The sequence below is a fragment of the Hydra vulgaris genome, chromosome 10 (assembly GCF_038396675.1).
Source record: "Hydra vulgaris chromosome 10, alternate assembly HydraT2T_AEP".
NCBI classification, from domain to species: domain Eukaryota; kingdom Metazoa; phylum Cnidaria; class Hydrozoa; order Anthoathecata; family Hydridae; genus Hydra; species Hydra vulgaris.
The window spans coordinates 29,010,921-29,023,258 of NC_088929.1; the positions used below are offsets into that span (position 1 = coordinate 29,010,921).

Consider the following 12,338-nt stretch of genomic DNA (forward strand, 5'->3'; position numbering starts at 1 on the left):
TACTTTAAAAATGATACGCTACTTAAGCTCTTCTTTGTGCACTGCAGGGCAGGTAATAAAAATATTAAACAGTAACAACATAAATTACAATTAATAATTGGTGTAGGTTTGGCTAATAAAACGAAATAGAGAAGATTCAAGGGTTTATTACATAAAGGTTGGGCCTACCAACTGACTAAATAACAATTATATTTAAAAAAGTTTTTGCAAAAGTATCAATGATTTCGTTTTAATCCAGGCTTGATGCGGTTTTGCTTTCAATTGCTATTAGCGATAAATGTCGGAGTCGAGTTTGGCCCATCTTTTTTCTTAAATAACATTTTATTATTTTTAATTTGCTAAATGACCTTTCAGCTGTTGCAGAAGTGACCGGAATTGTAAAGAATAATAACATTGCTGTAAATACTTCCGTAAGGTCGCATTCTAGCACTCCATATTTGCTCATTATTTCCTTACACAGTTGGTGAACAGTCCATGCTTGAGTTAGTTGAGGTAAAACTAGATGGTAACTATTAATAAATTGAAGTGAAAAAATAGAGCCTATTACACCTGAATGTGTTCTTTTGAATTCGTCACACTTTTGTAATAAAGTTGCTTCATCAACATGTAATAAAAATATTGGTGTTGGAAAATCGAATATATGACAGACTGCACTAATACCAATAAAACGTGTATCTAATTGAGATAATACTGTGTCTAGTACATTATTGAAAATCTCAATTTTAAATATTTTTTCTCGGTTTGGAAATCGGTGATCAGCAGCTAATTCATCAAAATATTTTTTAACTTTTCTTTGCCTTTTTCTTGAAAATGGGTATCAATACCATATTTTCTTGCAGTTTTACTGGCTTTGTAATTGAATAATTCAAAATCATTACTATAAATTTGCAACTTTGCTTTGGTCTCTACTAAAACTTTACTCGCCTCGCCTAAATTGATGTCGCATTATTGTAAAGTTTTCGACGCATAATTGATGTCGTTCAATACACTGTGCATTAGGCTGGGGTAAAAATAAACAAACAGTGAATTTTATCACAAAAAACCATACTTATTTGCCAATCCATGTATGAAACCAGAAGCATTTGTAAAAAATAAAAATGTTTTACTGGAAGTGACCCTTAAACATCAGACATTTCCCTGATTTTATAGAAAAAAAATTTTATAAAAATTTCAAAAATAATAATTATTTTGCATTTAGATTATTATTTTACATTTTAATGCGTAAAAACTGCCATTTATTAACATTATTAAAAAAATCAATTTTTTTCACGGTGTTTTTGAGTCAATTTTTTTTAGAGATGTTTTTATATATTTTGATTATTATTTTTGAAATTTTTATAAAATTTTGCTTCATTTGAGACCCAACATAACATACTTTTAAAGAAATTTTTTTTCTATAATATTAGGGATCTGTCTAATGTTTAAGGGTCAAAATGGGGCAGTTTCCCATGTCGTATATTAATATTTTTAATATTTTTTGTTCATTTACAGTTAGACGCAACAAAATATTCTTTGATAGACCAAACTTTTATTTTCACCCCAGCCTACTGTGCATGAATTCGCAAAGCAACACGAACTCGAAATATAGCATTTTTGTTTTAAAACTCTCTGCTTCACAACGCTTATCTTTATTAGGACTCTTTAAAATTATTTCTGATAATGCTTTGATAATATTAAAATAACGAAGTTTTATTGCAGATATTGACCCTACTAGGTTTTATTGCAGATATTATTGACCCTACTGGACCATTCGATTGTGAAAGGCAAAGTGTGTGACAAAAATTAAGTACATTTGGAATGATTAAATCATTATCAGAAAATATCAGTGTTCTTGTAAAGAATTAAAAGCTATATGCAGTAAGTTATAAATTTTCAATCAAAGTTTCAAATTTCCTCCTGTTAAATCGTCTTTGTGAAACAAAATTTTTTATTATTTTGTCAATTATGTTAAAAAAACGGCTCTTAGAAATCTTACCAGGAAGTTTGATCTTTAAAAAATAATCTTTTGTTAAAGGAATTTATGTTCTTTAAATGCTGCTGACTGAAGCAGCCGTGGCGCAGTGGTGATGCAGTGGTTAATGCCCTCGCTTTAGAAGCAAGTAAATCAGGATTTAATACGAGCTATGGGCATATTTTACATTATAGTTAAGTAAAGAGACGTGAATTTCCTAATTAAATGCTCTTCTACAGTGTTATGTGATAAGACCACTAGGTAGTCTTGGGGCACCTATTATAAAATATTTTTAAAAAATTTAAAATTCAATAAAAACTTAGCATCATTAAGCCACAAATGCATTGAAAAGAGTTCAATGAGAACCAATCAAAACATTTCTTAAAACAATAACTGCATTTTAAAAAAATTACTCAAAAATCAAAAAAACGTATTTGAAGACAGTAAACTTATTTCTGAATTTAAAACATTCAATGCAGTCAGAAAAATAGCTGGTTTTATTAACAAGCAGGCTAAAAACCATAACATTACCGAAAAAAAAAAAAATGCTATAGATCTATAAAGGTTTTTAAAAGAGCTTGGATTTCTTTTACTCCCTAAATTTTTAAGCTAAAAATTAAACAGAAATGCATTTCTATAAAGTATTTATTTGTTTACTAATTTCAATATTAATTTTTTATATCTGTCAAATATTTTTAATTTGTCCAATTCAAGAACGAGTTGAGAAGGCAGCTGTTTTTCCTGATAAATATTTGTTTCAGATTTTAGTTTTCAAATTTTTTGCATAGACCATTCCTTTTAAAATATTCCGAATTCTATAATTGGACAACATTCTGGAACGTTAAACGGGTTATCTTCGGCTACATAACTTATGCAATTCTATTCTAGAATTGCATGTTATGAGTCACTGTTTCGACATTGCTCTATGAAGCCATAATATGGCTTTATAGCATCATATTATGATGCCAATAAAAGGATTGATGAATATTATAACATTCTTTAATAAAATATAATTGGTTCCAGCCGGAATTTGCCGGCTGGGTAACTATTTGATGTTATGCTTCATATAGACATTTTCGTTAACTTAAAGACCGCTAAGGGTATAATACTGTTTTAACAAAAAATGCTTGTCTAATAACCATGAAAGATGATTAGACAAATATTTTTTATTTTAATTTTACAGTTTCTCTATATTTAACCCAGCCAAAAGTTTTTTAACCTTGCTTGAGTATACAGAGCCGACAACGCCGAGGGGATTGGGACAGGGTAGCACGTGCCCTCCTACCCCCCACCTTTTTTGTAAAGGACTTTTTTTAAAGGAATTTAAAAAAAAAACTTCTATACATAGAGGACTTTTTTAGAAGTTGACGATTGTGCCCCTCCACTTTAAAATCCGTGTTGTCAGCCATGGTATAAAATGCTATTTTTATTAATTGTGAGTTAAAGTGAAATAAGATTCATCATCAAATATATGCACTTTTCTTCACAGATTCCGTTATTGGCGATCACATTTTTGGCTAATTTTTTTTTGCTGGTCATCGTTTTGCACCGGTATGGTAACAAAATTTGTTATCGTACCGGCAACAACATTTAATGTTGAATTTAATATTTGTTTTTTTATTGAATTTGAATTTTTGAACGAATTGAATTTAATGTTTAAAAACATTTGATGTTTTTCTTGTTAAAAACTAGTGCGTATAATTGTGCTATATTCAAATGTGCAAGAAGCCAGATTTTAGGATAGTTTATCACTGTGATCAAACATGACTTTGAGGCGTCAATTATTTTTTTTATTCATTTTTAATGGCAACACGACCTCTTTCTTTAACTTTTTTATAGTCAGAGCCATTTTCAGCACGCTAGATTATATCGGAGATGGTCTTATTGTTTTCATTTTTAAAATGATACACGGTAAAACTTTTCATTTTGGGATTGATGCGCTAAATAAAACTCATTATTATTTTTTTTAGGAGGAGGGGGGGGGGGGGGGAAGGGGGGGGGGAGGTTACCTTTTTGTTTTGATTTCATACCAGAACCTCTGTAAAATTTGAGGATCTTCTCCAAACAAACAAAACTAAAGTTATAAAACATTCCGGTGGAAAGTTGTTTGAAGTCCATAGTAAAAAAGGCAAAATATAATGAAGAAAAGTTTTCAAACACAAACAAACAACAAAATTAAGCGGTTAAATTAATTGAAAAAATACCAATCAGAATCAATCAGAAAAAAATACCAATCAGAATCAGCAGTACTGGTGGTGGTGGTGGTGGTGGTGGCAAAACTTATTAAGTTTAAACTCACAATTTCAATGAACTGGTGGCCACCAAAATCTTTGGTTTTCAATCCAGTTGAAAAACTGATTATATTTGAGAAACCCTTTATCTATCTAAAATCGAAAAATTAAAAAAGAAAAGACAAGAAAATGACAAAATAAAAGGTGGTAAAACTTTTTATTTTTTTTTAATTGAGTTTTTACAAATATGCACTTCAAGTGATGAGATGATGAATGAACATGCAATGGAGAAAACATACTTCAACTGATGATACCGATTAAATAAGGCAACAGTAAAACAAAATGGTTAAACTAAAATTTTAAACAAAACAAATATGATACAATGAATGTTAGTGATATGCACAAATCTATTTTTGTTTACAAGGCTCTATTTTTGAAAGCCTCTTATTTATTTTGTATACATTTTGCACACTTTTGTTTTTTGGATTTTAAATTTAAGTTAAAATCTTTATTTTTCGGAAAGTATTTTCTCCTAACAGAATGTCATCCTTTTTTATTAATAATGTCAAAATAAACAGAGTAAATGTTACAAAATTTTAGGGTGTTTATATTGATGATAACCTTACTTGGAAAAGTCACATCGAAAATTTATGCAACAAAACTTCAAGAAGTATAAGTAAATTATATAAGGTAGGAAGCTTTTTGAATAAGAAAACTCTAAATCAATTATATTTCTAATTTATTCACAGGCATATTAATTATTCAAATATAGCCTAGGCTACTACCAACAAAAGCAAACTTTAACCTCCTTATAGTCATCAGAAGCATATAGCACGTTTATTAAATTTTAGTGAAATATTTACCCATGCAAAACCTCTATTAAGAAAAATGAATGCACTAAATATATATCAACTTAATGTTTATAATGCTCTGTGTTTTATGTTTTTATGTAAAATCAATTCTTCCCCAGTTTGTTTTCATAACTTGGATTTGTAAAAAGATAAAAATAAATATATTCTACTTAATGACAATTTTATTAAGCAGCCATATTTTCCAACAAATTATAGTAAGTTTTGCAGTGAACAAAATAGTTTTGAAAAGCTTTTCTCAATTTTTTATTGATCAACTCATTTAAACAAAAACATAAAGAATTAATTTTTACAATTGATAATATAGTAATATACTTTTAATAAATAAATATTTTTTTGTATATCCCTGTTTATCTTTTATTAATCAAAAAACTTTTAAAAATTTATATATATATATACAAGACTTCTATGCGATTTTTTTTTATATAAAGTATATAAAACTTTGGGTATATAGAATATATAAGATTTAAATATTAACAACAGACTTTTCTGTAAAGAAAAAATTTATAGTTATCTTGTTTATCTTTTACCAATACGACGAGAAATTATCACGTTAGCGGTTCTCGACGACAAGACCAAACGGTCTTTTGCGAGTCCCCGCGTTCTTTTATTTTTTGTCTAACTAATTTTGTAAACTTTTTATTGTCATTTACTTTTTCATTCTTATCTTGTAAACTTTATATTTTATAACGACACGTTGTTTGAAATGTAATAAAGAACAAAAACAAAAAAAGATTTCAAGAAAATTTTTTTTGCTTAAAAACAAAAATACAACTTTTTTACGTAAACGGTACGAAAAAGTCTGAAAAACGAAACGGAACTGAAATGCTAAAAATGCTGAAAAAACAGTTAATAATTCATTTACAAATAAACCTTATATTTTTTTTAGTTATTTCAGGAAACACATCTAGATAAAAAGTGTCTTAATTTTTTTTTTAAATAAGCGGGAAGGAGAAATTTTTTTTTCTCACCTGGCTGATCTAAAACGTGCGGTACAGCTACGCTATGTAAAAAAGTTAAATAAAATGATGTAAATATAATTACTATAATTACTTAGCCTTTTTTAAATAAATAACCTTAGCTACATAATCATTAATATTTAGATACTGTCAGGAGGCAGTAGTGTTTACAAATTAAGAAAGAAATTATGCAAAGAACTAATAAGTGTTTTTTCGTACTAAAAATTTAAGCGACTTTTTATTTTTTTATGAGAGGCGACTGTTAAAATACTCTCAGAAATGCACAGATTTCTCGGTATTTTCCAAAGATAATGCCCAACTAGCATTCCCTTAAAACTTCCATAAACCATTTAAAAATAAAATATATTTGAAGAGCTTTCAACCTGAAGAAACATAAATATACTTTTACAACCGCATTGGAGTTTCACATTCTAGGTTTGGGGTTTCAATGGAGTTTCACATACTTGCCTAGACCACCTTTACTAAAATAAAAGATATAGAACATATTTAGAAACTTTTTTATGAACCAACAACTTTTACAGACCATTATTATTCTAAAGTATCATATATATTAATAAATGGATGGTTATGTGCCAAACCTGCCAATACAACAAAGTTGAAAAAAATTAGTTTATGTTAAAAAAAGATTTATGCAGTGTTTTTTTGCTAACACTAATATACTATAACTAAACTTTTTAAGTGCACTAAACTGCTAATACTTAAAAAATTTTCGGTTTAGTGGCTTTTGTTAAAAACTTTTAATCTTTGCGTCTAATTATCTCATTTAAACATTACATTAACCTACATTAACTTTCAGATAAGAATTTCGGATACATAACTTTTGGAAAAGAAATTAAATTTTAATAATAAACTTCTCCATAATAGCGCATATAAATCTTTAGTAAAAGAGAACTGAATAGAATAAAGACCTTAAAAAAAACTATTTTTTCAGCGATTTTAAAAATAAAGGAAAGCGGAAAAAGAAAATATTAACAAAATTTCAATAAAAATTAGTAAAAAACTAAAAAATTTTAAAAATGAAAACTTAAAAAACTGATTAAAGACGAAACTGATGAATAACGCATTTAAAACAATATCCCTCGATAAAATTTGAAGACAATAAAAAAAAGTTTTAAAAATTAACTCGAGCAAGTAGAAGTAGGTAAAGCTGAAGTTGCTGAAACACTTAATTATGTTCTAAATAGGATTAAAATACATCATCTTTAAAGAAGAAGACTATCACCAAATGTATACATAAAAAAGGACAAAAAGAGATTAGTAACTGGAAAGGTGAGTCTCTCACAAATATGGACAATAAAACCTTTATAAAAACTATAACCAATAAAATAAAGTCCTTTAATATAGGCATATTAAGCAATAATCAAAGTACTTGTATTTAAGTACATTAAAGGACAATAGTTATACTTGGGAAGTATTTACTTTAGCTAACAAGGGAAAACTAGATAGATGTATATTTTCCGTAAACAAGATAATAGCTTTAGATAGGGTTGGTGGTAAATTTAGATAGGGTAGGTGATAGCTTAGATAGGGTAGGTAAATTTTTTTTTTATTAACAGTCTTGAACATTTTAGTTTTGAAAAGATTTAAGTATGATATATCAAAACGAATTTAAACCAACATATGCATTCTCTCAGAAAAAATAAACATTTTAAGAAGGGCAAGGCAAGGTTACCTTTTATCGATTGTATTAAACATCATGATTCTCTAGGTGGATGGAAAGAAGCAATGCTTCATATATTAAATTCACATAAAATTTCACAAAAAAATAATTTGAAACAAATCCAACGCATCAAAAAGAGCTTCAGTCTTTTAATGCCAGGCTGTTTCTGTTTTTTGTTTTTCTTTAAATTAGATATTTAGGTGCTACAAGAAAACATAAGTAGACTTATCACGAACACAACGCGGAATTGCATTTAGACAGGAACTTCACAACTCCTTCCTTAACGATGATGCGTTTATGGCCAGAACCGGATTTAAACCATGGACCTCCAGTTCTGAAGCCAGAACTCTAACCACTACACCACGGCTTGTACAGCCTATACGAGCTACAGAACATTTTTTACTTAATAATATTACCAAAAGAAATTTTCTTCCGATAGAATTTGATAAATCTGGGGCATGGTCCCCAGACTTACTATATTTTGATATACAACCTTTTATTGCTGCATCCCTGCCGCCACACTTTTCCCCAGACTGACCCTGTAATATATAAAATAATACGAGAGGTAATGTGTGCAACTTCATTTCTGCAATGATAAAATAAATTGATAAATTTTTATAAATATAATATAAATATAAAACAAACTGATTAGTTTTTAAACTCGTTTACTCATGCTTTCGACATGTTTGTTTTTGTTTTCGACATGTTTGTTCTTCTATTTGACTTGTTTGAAACTTTGTACCCAGTTAATATTTTTACAAGTTCATTTTTACTTTTAACATGTTTTAAATTTTGTAACTTGTGAAGAGTTTTAAAAAAATTTTAATCAATAAAAAATTAAAACTAAATAAAACTCCTTCATTTCATTCATTTAAAATGATATTAATAATAAGTCTTAATAAAAAATTACATATTAAATAAGTAGGCGTGACAAAAAGTTTTTTAGTTGTTTATTTTTAAAATGCTAGTTTAATTAAAAACGTAATTGAACAATTTTATCGCACCTTCCCTTTTCACACCTAGCTAAGTCTTTTGAGCTGTTATTTCAAATGTTGTATGGAAAGTTAAAGCGTATTGTTTATCAAATTCTTATATGTTTAAGGTTACGTCGAAATTAAAAAAAAAAAACTTTTTTTTTTAAATAATTTTTAGTATTTTGTTAACAAAAAAAAAGACAAAAGCTAATGTTTAAGATTATCTATAATGAGATAAAATATGAATTGTAAGGTAAAATAATGAATGTAGATCGTTTTATTATATTTATGTTTCGGTAATTTAAAAAAATAAAAGGAAGAAATACAAATAAAGAATCTTAGGTAACCCAAAATAGAGACTAGTTATTTCTAAACTGATGTCATAATGATGATGTCATAATTTTACAAACCATATGTTTTTAAACAGTATTTGTATGAAATACATCGGAAATTTTCAATTAAAAACGTGAGAAGTTGCATAACTTGTAATTTTTTCCGTTTTTGTTTTTTTTTTTGCATTTCAGTTAGCAATTTTTCATATAAAGAGTGTTTGTAAATAATATTAATATTTCTTAGCTGTTTTACGCACTTATTTTTATATTATACAAAGTCAAAATATTGTTGAAATATTATTATATATTTATATTTATGAAATATATAATAATAATATGCCATTTAATAATATTTTGCAATATTATTATTATATATTTTTATTTATGCTATATATTATTATAAATAACAAACACTCAGTTTTTTTGCTTGAAACTTTTATTACTTTGCGATTGAGCGTGTGTTTGTTAAAACCTGGTCAATATACTGACTTTAATGTTCCATTTAACTGGAAATAAAACACGTTTTTTTCATTCACACTGCTTTAAATGTCTTTAACATTTTATCAAAAAGTATTGTGTCCAAACTTTCCTTTTTCTTATTACATGTTATATAATTTAGCATATAATAAATATTTAGTTTGAAAGTTAAATTTTTTTTTACTGATTAGCACCATTATTACTTAAATGATTTTGAAACAACAGTTTTTATTTCAATAATACTGATTTATGAAAAAGCAAGAAATTAGCTGAATGATCTTAAAATAAGTTTAATTATTATTTTACTTATAAAATAATATAAATAATAAAATAATTGATAAGCAGTCATAAACTTTACTGATACTATATAGTTAAGTTTAGCAACGAACAAATAATGGGGAAAATTTATTATGATATATTATGACAATAATAATCATAAGAAACTTTTTGCTCTTAAATATTTAGTAAACACTTATATTATATTCTGAAGTTTATCAACATGAATATGCTTTATAAAAAAAAAGCAGGGTAAATAACCAGATCAAAAATTAACAATAAAAGCGGAAATTTAAAAACGATATCTAATAGATGAGTATATTAGTCTTGATGTCCAATAGATGAGTGTATTAGCCTCATTTTCTCTACTATTTATGGTTAACTACAGTTGATTTCGGTAAAAAAATAAAACAAAACCAAAGGTTTATTAGAAACTCTATGCCAATGCAATAAAAAATGTTTTAATGAAAGAAATCTGTTTAAACAAAGTAAATCCACCTAAAAAGTTAACCCGCCTAATATTACCCAAATCAAAACGAAAAAATTAAATCATGATACTGGTAGATATTCCAACAGAGCACAAGGAAACGCTATTTAAAGAGGAAATTTACGCCACATTTAAAAGAAAAATATTTACGCCAAAACTTTAATTTTTATCGTTCATGATAATTTTTGATATTAGGAATCTATTAACATTTAGTACAAACTATATTTTTAAAGTATAGATTTTTTAAAACCAACCTAAGTAGCGATACTCAGTGGCGTCGCGAGTAGTGCAACCTAAGAAGCCATACTAACGCTGTTGAGAAAATGTAGCAAAAACAAAAAATTTTTTCACTTTAAAACTATTTATTTTTTTCCAAATAAGCTTATTCGTTATAAAGTTTTTGTTATAAGTATCTAGACACTTATAACTTTAAACTAAAAATAAATTTTTGAAAACTTCAAACTAAAAATAAATTTTTGAAGAAAATGCATATATACAATAAACTCAAATATCAAATATATATATATACAAATAAATTCACTCGTTTTCATGTATATTATATAATAAATGAAGTATAACTCTAAAGCCCTGCGCTAACTAACGTGCGCGTTTTTTTCTCAAAAAATCATGACCGAGTGCTTAGTTGAATTGCAGAAAAAGTTCGGGTACTTAATATTGACATCGAGGATTTGAATCCTCGTCTGTTTTTCATCTTGGAACAAAACAATAATTTAAGTCGTTTGCGAAACATTTCGTCAGCAAAGGCGTAAATCAAAGGATTGACTACAGCGTGGAAACTGTAAAAAACCTCCGCTACTGTTTTTATATTTTTTGTTACTTGTCCACTAAACCGTGCGAAACCAAGTTCTTCCTTTATAATCCATACAATTTTACTGGGCATTACAAAAATTGCAAAAAAAATAGTAATACATATTAAAACTGATGTAATACTTCGATTTGCTTTCTGACGAATCTTTTGCTGTTCGTCGTTTAGCACATTGGTGTTAAGCTGGACCTTGCGCAACCACACAATTAAGATAGTGTAAACCGTTGAGGTAAAAATTACTGGAATAAGATAATATACAACAAACAAAAACCAACTATAACTTCGTGAGTATTTAGGCATATCCTCTTCGCACGTGTTAAATTTACTTATTTTTTGAGATAGAATTGCCGGAATAACTGATCCAAAAGCCAAAAAAATGTTTAGAAAAAAAAACATTATAATTATGTTTTTCGACAACCAGAAACTAAATGGAAAAATAATTCCGGTGAACCTGTCTATAGCAATAAGAACAACAAATCCTATTCCTAAGTTTGCACAAAACAAAATCGCAGGTGAAATTACTTTACATAAAGGCTTCCAGTATACCCAATGACATGTCCACAATCCAGGTACACTGTATAATAATAACACCAAACCAAACATAAAATCTGATACTGCCAGTCCGCAAATTAATTTTCTAAATCTAGGAGTGACAGACCAATCCTTTATTGAAGAGTAGATAACAAGACTGTTTCCAACCATTGCTAAAAGGGCAAGCACTACGTTAGGTACTGACTTAACTACATTAGAGTCACAAACATGAATTATTATTTTTTTACATAGAAGTTCTTTTAACTCGTCGATGTTGCAACATTGTTCCATTGTTAAGTTAAGGCTTTGACATTGTTGTTCCTCTATACTCATGGTTGGAAAAATTTTATTTGCTGCTTCATTTCCCCCATTTTTTATTTGCGATTTAGAGTTAACCTCTAGATAAGATACAACGCTAAAAAATACGACATATTTACGCAATAAAAACATTTTATCTCAATAATAATTTAAATTTTTCAGACTTGACAAGACAAAGCTGGTTTATAAATTTTTTAAATTTTTTTTTGCGTGTGAACTTATTTTTTAAATAAAAGTTAATGCTTTATTGCAAAAAAAAAAATAAATATTTGAGCAGAACAATACTGGTAATACGAGTATTCTTGCCGCAAAATAATCAAAAAGAAAAGGTTTTATATTTGTTGCGCATTATATTCATTCAAAAATTCAAAATCAACATAAATTAGCATTCATTATTAATTAATGTGTATTTAAAACAAATAAGTT

At 27.5% G+C, this 12,338-nt stretch overlaps 1 protein-coding gene across 1 annotated transcript; it reads right to left on the reverse strand.

Moving 5' to 3' along the window:
• Positions 1-10,738: 10,738 nt before the first annotated feature.
• Positions 10,739-12,127, reverse strand: LOC105843792 (pyroglutamylated RF-amide peptide receptor). Its single transcript, XM_065807724.1, has one exon. It carries the CDS (start codon positions 12,042-12,044, stop codon positions 10,863-10,865), a length of 1,182 nt encoding a protein of 393 aa, XP_065663796.1. The 5' UTR covers positions 12,045-12,127; the 3' UTR covers positions 10,739-10,862.
• Positions 12,128-12,338: the final 211 nt, after the last annotated feature.